Source organism: Ascidia mentula, chromosome 4 (assembly GCF_947561715.1).
Source record: "Ascidia mentula chromosome 4, kaAscMent1.1, whole genome shotgun sequence".
NCBI classification, from domain to species: Eukaryota; Metazoa; Chordata; class Ascidiacea; order Phlebobranchia; family Ascidiidae; genus Ascidia; species Ascidia mentula.
Window position 1 is genome coordinate 5,651,142 of NC_138569.1, and position 16,221 is coordinate 5,667,362.

Below are 16,221 nucleotides of genomic sequence, written 5' to 3' on the forward strand. Positions count from 1 at the left end.
ACAACAAGTATGATCAGTTGTCCAAGTGATTGGTGCCTGTTGCTCTTGATGGTATGACCCAATCGAGGTCACCGGCGAGCCATTGAACTACAGGAGAAAAGGCTTTTCGGCCTCCTTTCGGTCCTTGACTGTTCTGATGCCTGTGAACCGAAAAATAACATGTTTGTCTCAAGAGTTCACCAAACATGACAAGATAAAGCCTATAGCTGTTTGGCTACACGTATCATATAACTGTCGATAGCGTTAGTTTTTCTATTGGTCCAACAAAATATATTTCTATACAGTTCGGAAACTTAGGCTTGATATCAAGAATACGACTGCCAAATTCACATTAAATGGAAGATGCCCTGTTAAGTGGGACTTTGCCTCAACTGCTTTGTTCTATGCATTTTACCTGAAACTTTCATAAACTTTAACGTGTTCGGGAGTTTGGTTGCAGATCACTGCTCCAGATTCCCGTTTAATCTTGGCCTGTGGAAAAGATCCAAGGCAGCGTGGTTCAACTGCAGGACCGCGGGCCTATTTTGCCCGTGATCTAATTTTCGTTGGCTCGCAAATCGTGACCTGACTTGGATACAGAGATTTGTACGTCTTCGAATGACCACAACCAAAATTGCCGTGGACATGACCGCTTACGTTAAAGAAGCAGCTCGACGACAAATGTCACATTCAATAAAGATTATTTTGTGGTATTGTACCAGCAAACAACAAGTTTGTATCTAAATAAATTTCGTTCCGTAATTTCGTTTTTACGTGGAATCAAGATTTCGTGTGATAGCACTGACCCGAGGGAGGGTTTGTTATGGCCCTCGACAAAGTTTAGTTGGACCACCCTGATATAAGGCCGTAGTTGAGTTGCACAAAAAAGGTCTGTTTTGAATGTTTTTTCTTTAACGCAGCATGACGTAAGCATCCGAAACAATGCAGCACGTCATGACTTTTCGCGATAAAATATTTTATAACGACGACCCTACATGTTAAAGCCTTATCGAGCAAAAGGAAAAACGTTGATTGATGGTTGATTACATAGGTCTACATGCACTGTGTACATCACAGTAGAGCGTGTATATTCGATGTGTATTTGTATCTTAGTTGCAGCTCTATCTTTGGGAATTTCCAAGGATCAAAAAAAAAGCAGAGACACAATAGTGCGATGATTGTGTATTACAAAGCGTTCCGCTGTACATTTTTAGCTGTAGCCCATAATGCGATAAAGCACTTAAACGACTCGTATTTTTGCCGCAAATCCTCGTCCTTCCACGCGCTCGTCTGACGAAAACACGACCACGATGGAATGTTTGGCTATTAGCGAAGTGGACTGGGTTTGTTCGAAGCCACAGAAATTTCTTGTTGTGCTGATGCTATCGTCCAACATCACACTCACACTGTCACGGTTGCAGTTGTCCCCTCCCGTTTCCAAATCCATTCTATAATAAACAAACACGCGTTTTCCATATGTGTGGCAACGAGCTTTAAACGTAGTTCAAACCTTAAATAACATCATTACGTACAGTTGCTATGCTGTGTGGTTTACGTTTGAAATGCGGTACCAAACCCTGATGAAGTCTGGCCGTATATGGCAGACGAAACGTCGAAAGTATACAGTGCGTTTGTTACTAAATCGCTGGAGGGCTATCCCTCTTCAAAAAATGCAAAGAACTGTATTGTCGCTTAATAAAAGACCTGTCAGCAATTCACTTACGTTTCAAAAACCAATTCCAGATCGGTGTCATTTCTGGGTTGTTCTTTGGTTACATTCCAAACGCAAAATGAATTCGAAGGATATAAATCTAGAGAACACCAAGGCGACGGTTAAGACTAATGTTAGACGCGACAAAAACCTGGACCGACGTTTGGCACTTAACACACAAATATGGCGTCTGAACGTAAAATTCGATTTTGTTTCGCATGTAAAAACTTATGGGAAAAGTTCGGTGTTCACCTGGGTATAGTGGAGAAGCCAGCACCGTTTCATTGGCCACTTGTATATCTGATACACATTGACTTGTGGCAGCCTGGGTAATTTCTGGAGATAACAAAGGGGTATTGTGATTACAATTTGTTAAATACAACATCAAGGTCAATTGTTTCAAACAGATGGAAAAAATTAAGGTGAATGATTAAAATGACAAAAGTGCATGAATTGCATTAGAAATTTAACTAAGTCTTCGACAAACTCAATGTACACGTTTGACATTAGGTAAGTATATAAGTTTTTAACATAACTAAAGCACTTATTATCTGTCCAGCTTGTCAAACTACAATGCGTTATTAGCATAAGAAGAGGCTACCTAGTAGTCTCTGGTATCAGTAAACATCGTCCCAAGATATGTTCAAAGAACATGCACTAATGTTAGCAACCTGTAATAAATCCCTACAATAATTGCAATCTTCAGCCACCTGGAATTTGAACTTCTGCCACGGTTGAGTTTGTTTCTTCAGCTGTAGTTTGAGCAGTTGTTGCTGTTTCCGTTGTAGGTTGTGTGGTTATTGTTTCTGTGGTAGTTGGTGTTTCTGTTGTAGCCTGTGTGGTGTTTGCTGGTACTGTTGTATCTTGTTTCGTCGTTGCTGCTTTGTGTAGAAAAATATCCATTCATGTAACGGCAAAACACTGCCTCAACATTTTTAAGTGACTCGCCAATCAAATGTGAAGAAGTGGGTGGCGAGTTAAATGGTTTGAAGCCACTGGTCTTAATCACACTATAGGCATCACATGCCAAGGATTTTCTCAAAAAATTCAAACCCAAAATTTTTCAAATGTAATGCTTACTGACCTGCCTGTGTCGAGTAACCCTGGAAAAGATGGAGAAGGATTTGGGGCGTAGCATCTGGTACAAAAGTTTCAAAACATTACCGGATTATCAAGATTTATTCTCATTTTTCTGAAAACATTTTAGAAAATATTACTGTTCTTATGTTTACGAAAAGGATCACAAATATACCGGTGTGGATAAATCATGTATTTTCTTTGTGCCCGTTTAAGTTACGGAATTCGACTTTAGCTGCATTGCATGTTTTGTTAACTGACAAATATTATTTTATTTTGCAAGAAACGTTGACTATATTGAACTCTATAGACGAAGCAGAAATGGTGGGTGGCAAAAATTGGCGAGGTACAAAAATAACCGTTACAAAGCATCGCTCGGAAACAAAAACAAAATACTTACATAACCGGAAGGCTGAAAAATAAAACAAATTCATAAATATAGACTAACGATCGAACAATTTACTGTAACTTCATTTATTGCTATCTGTTTCACTGTTTCGACTTCGTTTCACTTTGTTTTGTCAAAAATGTTTTTACAGCTTTTAACCATAGTATAAATGAACTAGCCATCATGTCATGATGTCCATTATTCTGCAGCATATTGTTGGAGGAGTCAATAATAATAAACCACATACGTTGGTAAAACAATTATTTTGCGAAAATTCATACTCTACAACAAATCTGCATTATTTCACCAATTTTGTCAAATATACTGAATTTTGTTTTTTAATGATTCAACGACAAAAGGTGATTTTTGATATTATTTGATAGTAAAGTCTGAGAAACGAAAATGTAACCTAAGAAATTGCTTACTGACCTAGCGGTACCACTTGCTGTGGCGGATGCCCATAGATCCTGTTAGAAATGGGTTGAGGCACAGGATCTAGTAAAAATTTAAAAACCGGATTATTGAAAGGAAAGCGACGACTTCCATACTTTCGAGATTCGTTCTTATTATTGATGACAGCTTTTTGTAAAATATTATCGTGCAATGTTGCTTTAACTATACAATAATCAGTTCAGTGCAAGTACCATGGGATAATGGAAAGGTCGCACAATTTCACCTGTACAAGAATTGTATAAATTCTAAGATGTTTTTCGCCCTAATGTTAGTTCACGGATTGGTTGTAACCATGGTTGCACTAAACGACGATTTTAGATTTGTGATGTTTTCACCACATCGGTATTCAAACTCAAAAAAGTAGAATGCGACTTTCCGCTGCATTTCATGCTTTGTTAGCCGACAAATAGTATGTGCATGAAACGTTGATTACATTGCTCTCGATAGACAAAGGCAGAAATAGTGGGTTGCAAAATAATTGTGAGGTTAAAAAATAACCGTTATAAAGAAATGCTGGCAAAAAAATTAAATACTCACATGCTGGGAAGTAGGATCGTTGAACTGAAAAAAAGCATAAATTCCTAAACCAAAACTTCGATTCGGTATTTTACTGTAAGTTCATAACACCGCGATCAGTCCAGTCTTTCAACATTTTTTTTGTCAAAAATCATTTTTACAGTTTTGATGCATGCTGGTGGCATGGGGAGTCAACAGGCTCAAATAAAGGCCATCAAATCAGTACGTCCATTATCTAGGTAGGTTTTACTAAGGTAATAACAACAAAACAACTTGCGCATCTTTGGTAAAAGTGAAAATGTCCGTTATGTCACGAAAAAAACAAAGTTTATTGTTGAAATTTTGAAGTAAGTTATTGTAGAATAGGTCTATATATAGAAGGTACCAAAAAATTACTTCAATAATAGAATGTGCTTACCAGGAGAAATGGCGGCATAAACTGCAACACAACGTTACTATTTCAATTTCGTTAAAATGCAACAATTCAAAAATATAAAAAAACATTAATTCAAAAGCAATTTATCATGGATTTCATCATAGGACGTGTCTATTGTAGCGATATGCCGAATCCAAAAAACACCATTCAATATTCTTTAGTTTTCTTGTTCTTGAGCTAAATGCGCTAGTTTCAGTGCAGCGCAACCCAGTTTCGGTGAATATAATTCCTCACGATAATGCACAATTCCAAGCAGTGTTACTTAAATTTAAGTTAGGCCCATTGTCATACATGAAATTTCGGTTTAAAAATTATTAATATTGCAGCGTGTGCTTACCAGCAGCAACCATTCCTAAGTAACTACAAAATAAATTAATTTCAATACCAAAACGTACTTACCTCCAGCAGGTTGATAGGGCCCTGCAGAATGTCCGGGTGGACCTGTAATAAACATAACATTAATAATTAATTTATTTTAAATACACAGACACAACAACAACAACAAAAATGCCCAGGAATCGATATGACAAACAACAGAATAATTGTCACATAAAAAGTTGCTTGAAATCGAAAGAAATTTAAAACTTGTCAGTGTATGATTATGTCCCAATTCCGCATTAGTTTCTGTTGTCCGCATTAGTTAAGAATAAGACATAAACATATAGCTTTTCTCTAAAAAAAAAAAAAAATTACTTCAATAATAGAATGTGCTTACCAGCAGAAGCAATGGAGGCATAAACTGCAACACAACGTTACTATTTCAATTTCGTTAAAATGCAACATTTCAAAAATATAAAATACATTCACTCAAAAGCAATTTATCATGGATTTTATCATATAGGACGTGTCTATTGTAGCGATATGCCGAATCCAAAAAACACCAGTCAATATTCTTTAGTTTTCTTGTTCTTGAGCTAAATGCGCTAGTTTTAGTACAGCGCAACCCAGTTTCGGTGAATATAATTCCTCACGATAATGCACAATTCCGAGCACTGTTACTTAAATTTAAGTTAGGCCCATTGTCATACATGAAATTTCGGTTTAAAAATTATTAATATTGCAGCGTGTGCTTACCAGCAGCAACCATTCCTAAGTAACTACAAAATAAATTAATTTCAATACCAAAACGTACTTACCTCTAGCAGGTGGATAGGGCACTGCAGAACGTCCGGGTGGACCTGTAATAAACATAACATTAATAATTAATTTATTTTAAATACACAGACACAACAACAACAACAAAAATGCCCAGGAATCGATATAACAAACAACCGAGTAATTAATCAGAATTGTTCTTCTGGCACTACCAGAAGAACAATTCTGATTAATAAGTATGCCTGGCAGCAAAAATAGCAGTATAACCGAATAATTGTCACATAAAAAGTTGCTTGAAATCGAAAGAAATTTGAAACTTGTCAGTGTATGATTATGTCCCAATTCCGCATTAGTTTCTGTTGTAAGCATTAGTTACGAATAAGACATAAACATATAGCTTTTCTCTAAGATGGTGATATGCGAAATTAATATCTTTATATACATTACAGAAAATCAACTGTAGCAGGTTTATGTACATTCAAAAGTGTTTCATTTAAACCATAGTCGCATGTGCCCTTAACGTGTATAGTCTGCAAGATAATAAGGGTATAGCGATGCACATAAGTTTGAAGTTTAAAACATGGCCCTAATGCTTACCATATGGTCGGTGATGTTGCGCTGCTGCTTGAGGTGCCTGACCCCCTTGACTCCCGGAAGTCCCAACACCTGATTGCGTAACGACCATAGACGTCATGTCCGTCACAAAGTTGTATTGAAGGGACAGACGCAATATTTCGGCGTCTTTGGACTGCAAAAATTTCAATTTAGAAAATTGACGTCATGATATTTGATATGGTTCCTTGGGCCACAACATTGGTGCAACAAACGAGCAAAAATGTTGTTCAATGAACTGCAGACATTCAGGGCCACTGTTTTTGACGTTGTAGTTCCACTCAGCGCCACTTAATTGGTCGATCTCAATACGATCTTATCAAGTAAATATAGCATGGTGAAGTATGGAGGCAATTTATCTGGTTGATAATCAGCGTTATAGTGAGGACTATACTCACTGTGTCGCCGGTACTCTTTTGGTCAAGCAATTGTTTTATAGTTAAGTACGCCCAGATACGCTCCATGTCGTAAGTTTCATCAACGAATCCCTTTTCCACGTCTTTACCCTTCGTCTCCATGGTAACTTGGCCAGACAGCGACTGACCGTTGACACTCGCAACGAAATCTAAAAGTTTTGTGTTACTTATCCTCTTTAGCTCATGAACAAAGAAAACCAAAAGAACGAAATAGTGAAGAAAATCTTGAGTTGACAGGGATTCTTATTGTACTAATTCTCCACCTTTCTGTAGCAAACACTTTATAACGAAATATTAATTGAAACTTTAAACTTGTAGATTGGAGACGAAAACTTATACAAAGGGTGAACCGGGACAGCCCCACGATCGCACATGAAATAAGAACAATATTTCATACTTAGACCAAGGCAATTGTTGTCATTCTCAACTCTTCCGCCCACCATGACTTCGGAGCCGGAAAAATAGTGATGAAATCTGAAAAACGAAACTACTGGCACAAGAGGTAGCAGGAAGATATATAGAAGACAAAAAAAATGACGTCAATACGACCTTTAATTTTTCAAAAGTTTGGTTGCAAACACCGGGAAACGTAAAAAAATTAAGGTTTATATCTCCTTACAAAATACATTAACGTATGTATAGTTTCACAGATAGGACGTAACTGTCAGTAACTGTTAAGCAAACTACCATCAAACAAAGCGAATTTGTCGCCCAAAATTCTATTTTATCGACTTACCGATCTTTGGTTACTTTCTCCACTCTGCACCCCTCATACTTTACTATAATCTGAGAGAGCAGGGGCGAAGCGACTTCGTCGTAAAAACCTTTAACTTGAAGCGCCGCATCCGAGTCTTGGTAAATTTGCCTGCAATTTTACATAAAAGTTTTTCCTGCTGCATTTATAAGTTCTTCACACAGAGAAAGCCCGCTATGGAAGGACGGATTTCTTATCTTCCTTGTGCCAATGTGTCGGAAAGTAATTTTTTTCAAAAAAGCTATACTCACGTAATATTTGTCTCCAAATGTTGGTAATAAATGTAAGGTTTCTTTCGAGGTTTTTAACATCAATGTCAATATTATCTTTATGCAAAATGGCGACATTTTTAACATATTCCAGGTGGAACGATAAGTGCCAAATTAATAAAATGCAAATGACAAACGTCTTTATAGCCACCTTGAAGTTCCTTTATTCCGCTCCGCCAACTTTTTCAAGAAAGACTGATCAACACCAAACCCAAAACCAAGGCAAAAGATGACGAAACGTCCAGCTACACGTCTCGTTACCGCAGCCACGATGGCGTTTGTGTTGATTATTTGGCCTGTGCGCAATTGAAATAGTTTCCGTGGATTTCGCAGTTACCCATATCAACGTTTTAGAGGTGTGAATTGAGACAATTTCAAATGCTAATTCTTACCTGAGGTTGGCTGACCATCAGTTAAGACGATAAGCATGCTGGAACTGACGCCAGTACTTTCGTCATTCGAAGAAAGCGACTCCAGCAGGGTAACTCCTGCAATCACCGCATCATAAAACGCCGTAGCTGCAAACAATGTTGGTAGGTTTTTGGAATAATGTTAACGATGTGTGTTTAGGTTTTTGGAATAATGTTAACGATGTGTGTTTTGATTAAACTACGTTAATAGCAGCACAATAATGTTAACAACGTACATGGCATAAAAACTAAGTTTCTACATACAACCCGTCGCTCGCGTGTCGGAGACGAACTGCTTTGCTCGGTTGATATTTTCCGGACTTGCGTCCACCATGGTACCAGAACTCCAAGTGGTTGCCGAGCCCGCAAATGTTATTACGTTGAATCTGAAACACACATAAACGTGAATCCGTAGTTTTGAAAACACTTGTAGAGAAAAATTTTTAGCGGATTTGCCGTAAACTGTGCTTATTTCTAGAAACGTGCTTGTTTTGAATTTTTCACGAAAACGCGCTTATTTTATTTTTTTATTAAATATGGCGTATTAGTGATCTTGCGCGATAATATGTTTCAGACAAACTAGTGTGCCTTGAAAGCATGCAGTTGCATCCTCGCTAAAAAGTCATGAAGGTCATCAACGTGACAAAATCAGGCAAAGATTCCGAAAAAATCAAAAACTGGCATCAAAATGCAGGGCGATATTTTGTGTTCCTGGCCGAAATTAACCCTGTGTATTCTGGACAAAAACCACATAACTTCATTGAAAGCTAAACAGTTTAAGCATACTTATCCTGAGGTCCAAGGTCATCCAAAACTTGTCTGAACGCTGCGATTGCTTGTGACATAGACTTGCCAGACATGGAACCACTGCGATCGATAATGAACACCACGTTCTTTGGTATAATCGGCAAAGAACTGGGTGCAAACCAATGAATGAAATAACCGTCGCGTGTTATCAGCTGTCCGCCAGCTTGTTCCCTTGTTACGTCATAGTTGATATTGATGACGCTGTCTCCTAGAGTAGATTGTAGGCTTGCGGACGGCCGGTACCTGCGCCGAAGCAGAAAATATTTTGTTGGCCAGTTTATCATGCCGCACATGGCTATTCTGAGGACACAAATTTTTCATTTTTCAAATGCAGTGCGCTACATGTCAACAAATATTTTTTGTGTGTACTTGGTAACCACTACTTACGACACATAGGCTTGTGTACCGCTGCGTCGAACAGAAATTGATTCACCGTCATCTCCACCCCGCTTTTTTCCTTTAGCAGGAACGTTAGCTTCAACACTGGCAATTCCGGTTGGTTCGCTAATGAGGATTTCGATCAAATAGTCCTTCACAACCTAAACATTTTTAGTGCAAGTTAGAAAGCAACGGTCACGTATTGCAACATTATAAGTGGAGCACTAAAAGTATTTCGACAATGTGTAAATTAGACTATAATAGAATCCTCCACCAGCAGTATTGGAATTAATGCTACTCTTCAAAATGCGGTCATATTAATAATTGATATCAAAAATATTTGCGAGGCTTTATCAAATATTTAAAGCCTATATTATAACGTAAACATGTAGTAAATGCCCAGATCACAAACCTGTCCCAGATCTGCGTAGATCACGTGATGATAGATACCAAGCTTTCGCTCAAGTAGTTCTTCGTAATTCAAGCGGAATGTGACGTTCTCGGCGGCTGCAACGTTAACTGAAACGTCGAAACTTTGGGTGTCCCTGACAGTGGTCGAAACGAGACCAGTTGATTGACCCTGGCAAAAAAAAAACGCAAGAAACCCGTCAATAAAGTTACCCAAAACCAACACAATCATTGGTTTCTGTTTCGGAAGTTTTTATATTTTACCTAACATGTACGAAAATCGCGACCATCCGCTAATAGACATGCATATCACTGCAGTAGCTATACCTGATATACCGCTTGCTGGAATTGAGCTCTGGCAGCCGCACTTTCCTTCACTTCCCCTACATACACTTTACCCTCTGTTTCCCTGTCGGGGAAATAGGGGTAAAATTTAACTTGATGTATTTAGGAACGTATCGTGTATATAATGCACACATTAATACCTATCTCGGGTTTATTACACAAGTTTAATTTTTTCAGGAATAACCATTGAAAAATGATATTATTAAAACAATCTGGCAGGTATATACGTTGGTATTTTAAGGTTTTTTACCTGTGATATATCATCGATTATGTGCAACCAAATAAACATTTGCTATAGGCAATGACACTTACATGGAGAAATTGGAAATGAATGCAGCTTTGGGAAGGCGCATGATCATGGAGATCAAATTCCCCTCCGATGGCGAAGTATTCTCAACAACGATAGTGACCGCAACTCGGGCATATCTGGTAGTAACCTTTGAATCGACGTGAAATCTGGTGATTTTTGCATTTCCCCCAACTGCAGATCGTCGTTTACGCTCGTGCAAATTGGCCTAGAGAAGAAGAAATATAATATTCATCGTTATCTAAGCAGTTTAAATATATACGATCGTAAGATTTTAACTTACCTATTTTTAATTCCTACTATTTTATAACAATATGCAGTAGTATTAATTTTGTCAATTGATAAAATGATTCAAAGAATCCCCAAAAACGTGCATTATTGAGCCTTTAATAGTGCTCTCGCATATCTTGGCGTGAAATACCTTTTCTCCATTGCGTGTTGCAGTGAATATATGAAGGCCATCGACCGCAAGACAAAATGCAAGCACAGCCAGACATGTTGAAGTCAGACTTGATCTCATATTCTGCGTTGCTCAATAAAAAGGTTTGTGCAAATCGCAATGTATGCAGAAGTTATATATGTAGCTTACTCCTAAAGTTGAAACTACTCCGGGGCAAACTAGCTGCTGACGTGGAATATTCCCGTTACGAATTCCGGCTCCTCTCTAATGTTCATTATTTAAATATATGTATTTCTGCATTTATCAACGATAATACTTAGAAATGCCTAAGGCGTATCTGGCTATCAGACAATGTGCATACTTGTGCTGGGTGTCACACCAACAACTTTATCCAGAAACTGTGGTGAAAAACAAGATGTCACGAAAAGCAACGATTTGAAGTGCCCTGGGCAAAAAATGCGGCAAGTATGTAAAGTTTAATCGCTTGGATTGCTGTTTTGTTCTAATGTAGCAGAAAAGCTTGTCTTTTTTGGGGGATAAATTCAGCCACAAAATCTCGGTACATCCGAATTAAGATGAGGGGAAAGCGCCTGCATTTCTTCAAAACTTTTGTTTAAACTATAAGGTATCAAAATTTAATTCGCAAGTTAAAATTTTGCAAAAAAGAACTACGCAAATGAGCAATCAGTGTAAAAAAAGCAAAAATAAAATAAATTCGTAAAGATTGGGCATCGATAAAATGACAAAGATTATGTCCTTCGATACGTACATTCGTGACAATGGTGATTTCGTTACCCGTAATAAGGTGATTTGGGTCATCTGTTTAGTTTTTTTCCAATTTCGCTTATTTATTTAAATATTTGGCTATATATCAGCTGTACTTGTCAAACATGTTTTTGCATGTACTTGACGATCAAAATAAAAATCTGACCGGTTACCATGTAAGTTACATTGTCCAATCACGGTGACGAACACAAACCCACGAGTTTTAAAAACTTGAAATGATTCATTTGCTCCGGTGCTCTCTGTGTGATGAGGTGCTAAATGTTTTGTTTTTCTAGATTTGTTATATTTATTTACATTACTTTTTAAGTCATTTTGTTTTGTTGATTACCTAACTAAGAACTGCAAAATGTCTCTCGCCGACACCCAAAATCGCCAAAGCCTTTACAAGAACAAGGCAAGCACTTCAGATGTAAGTTAAAATGTGTTTTTTTTGTATAACTAAGAAAATTACTTCTTCATACGTTACGATAATATCAACTGTTATTAACAATACCAGGTATATAAAGCCCACGGGTAAAGTTTTTGATGAAACTATCAGTAGGCAGCAAAAAATTGTTTCAACATTTGTTATTGTGATATTAAGTTCTTTTTTATGACTATATGTAATGGTTTTAATTACAGAACCTCCGAAAGAAAAGACAAGAGTGCAATGTCCAGCTACGCAAGGGCAAGCGGGATGAGCAGATGCTCAAGAGGAGAAACATTAACATGGAGGACCTCAACACAAGTCCCCTGAAAGAGATGAACTTCCAGGCATGTGCTTGATCTCGATGTTATTTCTTAGTATAAATAGAAACAGATTGATAGTTAATACCTTAACAACCAAAATTAACCTTTTTTGAAAATATTTTAGGCCAATTAAGATTACAAGTTACACTATAAACATAATAAAGTTGACAAATTACCATATATTTGAAAGTAAGAGGTTGACTCTGTGTTGATAGGATGGCACAGGTGATGTGATGGAATTCGATGAAATTGTGAAGGGCATTAATGACAACTCCAACCCACACCACCAGTACATATGCACAAAAAATGCCCGCAAAATTTTATCCAGAGAGCGACACCCTCCAATTCACAAAATGGTCGAGGCCAACATAGTAAAAAAGCTTGTGGAATTCCTTCAAAGGGACAGCAAGTATGAAAAACATTGTTACAACCATGCTTTGTCTGAGAATTGGTTATTATTTATTATTTTGAGTACAAACTAACAATTAGTTAAAAGAAATTTCAATAAATTTCATAGAAAAAAGCCACATAATTGGTCTAGTGATAGCGTCTTTTAGTCACATTAGCAGCAATTTGAATTTTTGTCTTCTGGTAACCTGTGATTCAACTCTGTAAAGTAAATTCTCATGGTTTGTATGTTGTCACAGACTTTACAATGTTAACTTTTTAAAGCCCAAGCATGCAGTTTGAGTCGGCCTGGGCATTGACAAATATTGCATCAGGCAACAGTGAACAAACCATGGCAGTTGTGCATGCGGGAGCTGTACCAAGTCTCATTGAACTGTTGTCCAATCCAAACAAGAATGTTGTAGAACAGGTGATAATTTTGTGGTTTTGAAAGTTTATTCTGTACAACACCAAAAATCTTTTCACAAACACAATGCATATGGGTACATAAATTGTTATTAACAATCCCATTTTATAATTGTTCTGTAGGCAATGTGGGCTCTTGGAAACATTGCTGGTGATGGTGCTTCGATGAGAGACTATGTCATTGAAAAGGGCATTATCAAGCCTCTGGTCACCCTGGTTTCTTCAGCTGAAGCGGTTGTAAGCAACCTGCGCTTGCATTTCAAACTAAAGGATATTATTTGTCATTTGATTGTGTTGTTCTACAATTTAGGGATCATTTTTGCAAAACCTCACCTGGACTGTTTCAAACTTGTGTCGCAACAAAAACCCACACACCAGCTTGCCTTCTGTTGTTCAGCTCTTGCCCACAATTGTCAAGCTTGTGCAGGTTGATGACATTCAGGTATGCCCAAACCTAATGTTCTCCTTTAAACAGCAGTACAATATGATTCTTGTATGCTAATATACTTGGCATAAAGGAATCATAATCCACTGCTTAACCAAATATTTTTTGAAAAGTTTTATATGACAAGCAAATTGTAAAATTAAACCTTGTCATTGAAAATCTCCTTAAAACTGTTGCAGGTGAAAACTGATGTATGCTGGGCTCTCAGCTATATTACAGATGGACCAAATGATCGCATTGAGTTGGTGCTCAAGACTGGTGTTGTGGAACGACTTGTCGAGCTTCTCTCTACTGCCACCGATGGAATGCTTCTTACTCCTGTTCTTCGTGTGATTGGTAACATCGTGACAGGAACTGACCAACAGACACAGGTTAATATCCACTGGGATATTGGTTAAGACCCAACTTTACCTACAAAAAGTTTAATTGGGCCAATGGCTTCCATTAATATCATGAGATCAATCCTTAACACATAACTTTCATGACCACATAAAGTGTAAAAAGTGCTTTATGATTTGCATCAATTTATGAAATTGAGGCTTTGTTTGGAAATGGAAAAAAAACATTTGTACGCAATATCTGTAACATCCACACTTGCTTTCATATGGCAGAGAGTGATCGATCTTGGTGCATTGAGTGCCTTTCAAAAATTGCTGGCTCATCCCAAGCCTACCATTCAGAAGGAGGCAGCCTGGACTTTGAGCAACATCACTGCTGGCACACAAAGCCAAATCCAGGCTGTTATTGATGCACAGCTTGTTCCCATACTGATTGATTTACTGAAAAAAGTAAGAGGCTTCACATTTTTATCTTTTTGTGTAAACTACAATGGACAAGCTGCAATATTTGTTTCTTAGGCTGATTTCAAAACGCAAAAGGAAGCATGTTGGGCTGTGACCAATTATACCTCTGGAGCCTCAATTGAACAATTGGTTTATCTTGCAAACAATGATGTGGTCAATGGACTTTGTGGCATGCTGGAAATCAAAGAGGCCAAAATTCTCCAGGTTTGTTTTTACAACATTGTGTAAACTGCTTTTAGCACTAACAATGGACATTTTGTCTCTGAAAAAAAACAAGAAATTGGTGTTTTTGTCATGTAATAAATCAACAACAAACAGTTAGTCTAAAAGCAAATCTCATTTTACCAGGTTTGTCTGGATGGTATCTCCAACATGCTCGTCACTGCTGAGAAGGTTGGACAACTGGACGCCATGTGCTCGGCCATTGAAGCTTGCGGTGGAGTTGACCATATCGAGGACTTACAGCAACACGAGAACGAGACAGTTTACAAGATGGCTCTGCACATTATTGAGAAATTCTTCAGCGGCGAGGTTTGATGCCTTTTTAATTCACGAAAATAACCGATTAACTTTGTTGGCCATAGTCGGTAAGTGTTGATAGTTGTGTGTGTGATATTTAAAATCCAGCCCTTGAATAGTTTGGAGTCGTCTATATACAAAAAGAACAAGGGAATGTGATACACAAGTTGATTATGATTTCAGGGAATAATCAGATTAAAAAATAGACCTTGTGCAAGCAAATCGAATTTCTAGCGTTGACAACCAAAATAGTTTGGGGCGCACTTGTAAATAACTTAAGGGTCTCAGAGATATTTAACAGGGTTTCGATGGCCTGAGCGGTTATTGAGTCTCTTTGATGGTTAAACCTGCTTCTGCCCCGTTCTATAAAGCACCCAGAACCAAGATCTCTTCCCGAATAATTGTATTCATTTCTGTTATCTTCTTCATTACGACGGTACATTACAACTTTCAATACAACGTTATTAGGATGCCAGCAAAATAGAATGAATTACCGGTCTAAACTGGGCTCTTTAACGCTCTCCATTATGAGAGCTGATTGGTCAATAATGTCACGTGATATCATGAGGCGCTTGAAGTAATATAATACAAGAACATAGGTGTGATGTGACATAAGCATAGGAGAACATTTTATGTTGTAAACAGGATGTTGAATGAATCACTTTACTCGAGAACATTCGATGAATTTATCATATGGGCCGCAGTATGGGATTATGCAGTGCATGTGCAAAGCGCTGGCCTCTGTGACGTATGTTACGCACGCAAGACATTACGCAATACAAGCACTGTTTTCTGTGACGTATGTTACACACTATGTTTGCCTATGTACGATTAATCAAGCTCGTTTAACTCAAACAATATGAATCGTTGTGCTATTTCGCATTCACTTCGTCGAGCTACTGTTTTTCTTTGTATTTGCACTAAACGATCTAATTGTTTTTTTTGTCAGGACGAGGACCAAGAAAATATTGCACCCGAAACTTCACAACAAGGGAATTACTTCGAGTTTGCCGAAGCAAAGGCCGGGGCTCCCGCTGGCGGATTCCGCTTGTAACTCCTCACTCATATATTGTACAGCTCGTCTCTCTTGGCGTTTTTTGTTTCCTGTGATTGGTTGGAACTGTCCACTCTTTAAATTGTGTCTTTTCTCCACTCCTGTTTACTTTTCTGCTGCCGATAGTTTCCAAATTAAAAAGTGTATACTGCCAATAATTTTTGTCTTGTTTTAGCGCAGTTAACTGGAGTAGCATTTCGGCAGGTCATTGGAAAGCTTAAATTTCTTAACCGATGATTAGCGTTTCCAGGTCTGTTTGTGAGTGCTGCAGAAAAAAATGTTTTGAGGTACGGAAAATGACCGAAGGTTAC

The 16,221-nt window shown here is 37.8% G+C and overlaps 2 protein-coding genes and 1 long non-coding RNA gene across 4 annotated transcripts; 1 reads left to right on the forward strand and 2 right to left on the reverse strand.

Moving 5' to 3' along the window:
• Nucleotides 1-1,154: 1,154 nt before the first annotated feature.
• On the reverse strand, nt 1,155-11,013 carry LOC145898513 (inter alpha-trypsin inhibitor, heavy chain 4-like). 2 transcript variants are annotated; one of them, XM_082986999.1, is made up of 25 exons: nt 10,783-11,013; nt 10,367-10,569; nt 10,037-10,118; nt 9,714-9,881; nt 9,311-9,462; nt 8,903-9,166; nt 8,381-8,502; nt 8,099-8,224; nt 7,858-8,002; nt 7,420-7,548; nt 7,081-7,157; nt 6,666-6,832; nt 6,253-6,403; nt 5,697-5,738; nt 5,276-5,299; nt 4,960-5,001; nt 4,543-4,563; nt 4,146-4,169; nt 3,585-3,650; nt 3,168-3,179; nt 2,775-2,828; nt 2,401-2,568; nt 1,943-2,026; nt 1,703-1,790; nt 1,155-1,427 (listed from the first exon to the last, which is right to left on the reverse strand). In XM_082986999.1, the coding sequence occupies exons 1-25, from the start codon at nt 10,879-10,881 to the stop codon at nt 1,220-1,222; spliced, it is 2,718 nt and encodes a 905-aa protein (XP_082843125.1). In that variant the 5' UTR covers nt 10,882-11,013; the 3' UTR covers nt 1,155-1,219. The 2 variants fall into 2 exon arrangements, with proteins under 2 accessions (XP_082843125.1, XP_082843124.1); XM_082986998.1 differs by having other exon boundaries at nt 2,401-2,571.
• An 813-nt stretch (nt 11,014-11,826) lies between these two features.
• LOC145899747 (importin subunit alpha-1-like) lies at nt 11,827-16,058 on the forward strand. Its single transcript, XM_082988653.1, has 11 exons — nt 11,827-11,956; nt 12,169-12,300; nt 12,492-12,685; nt 12,949-13,093; nt 13,213-13,326; nt 13,400-13,531; nt 13,714-13,905; nt 14,146-14,322; nt 14,392-14,541; nt 14,686-14,868; nt 15,806-16,058. The coding sequence occupies exons 1-11, from the start codon at nt 11,894-11,896 to the stop codon at nt 15,908-15,910; spliced, it is 1,587 nt and encodes a 528-aa protein (XP_082844779.1). The 5' UTR covers nt 11,827-11,893; the 3' UTR covers nt 15,911-16,058.
• On the reverse strand, nt 13,214-13,816 carry LOC145899751 (uncharacterized). Its single transcript, XR_014402501.1, has 3 exons — nt 13,680-13,816; nt 13,423-13,554; nt 13,214-13,353 (listed from the first exon to the last, which is right to left on the reverse strand). It is a non-coding gene; the product is annotated as an uncharacterized LOC145899751 (long non-coding RNA).
• Nucleotides 16,059-16,221: the final 163 nt, after the last annotated feature.

Bases quoted from the DNA above. Each gene is read 5' to 3' on its own strand.
- LOC145899747 (XM_082988653.1), top strand. From the start codon at position 11,894: ATGTCTCTCGCCGACACCCAAAATCGCCAAAGCCTTTACAAGAACAAG. The intron at 11,957-12,168 runs GTAAGTTAAAAT...TTTTAATTACAG, and splicing joins ACAAGGCAAGCACTTCAGAT to AACCTCCGAAAGAAAAGACA. The intron at 12,301-12,491 runs GCATGTGCTTGA...CTGTGTTGATAG, and splicing joins TGAAAGAGATGAACTTCCAG to GATGGCACAGGTGATGTGAT.
- LOC145898513 (XM_082986998.1), bottom strand. From the start codon at position 10,881: ATGAGATCAAGTCTGACTTCAACATGTCTGGCTGTGCTTGCATTTTGT. The intron at 10,119-10,366 runs GTAAGTGTCATT...TTTCCCCGACAG, and splicing joins TTCATTTCCAATTTCTCCAT to GGAAACAGAGGGTAAAGTGT. The intron at 9,463-9,713 runs GTTTGTGATCTG...AAAAATGTTTAG, and splicing joins TCTACGCAGATCTGGGACAG to GTTGTGAAGGACTATTTGAT.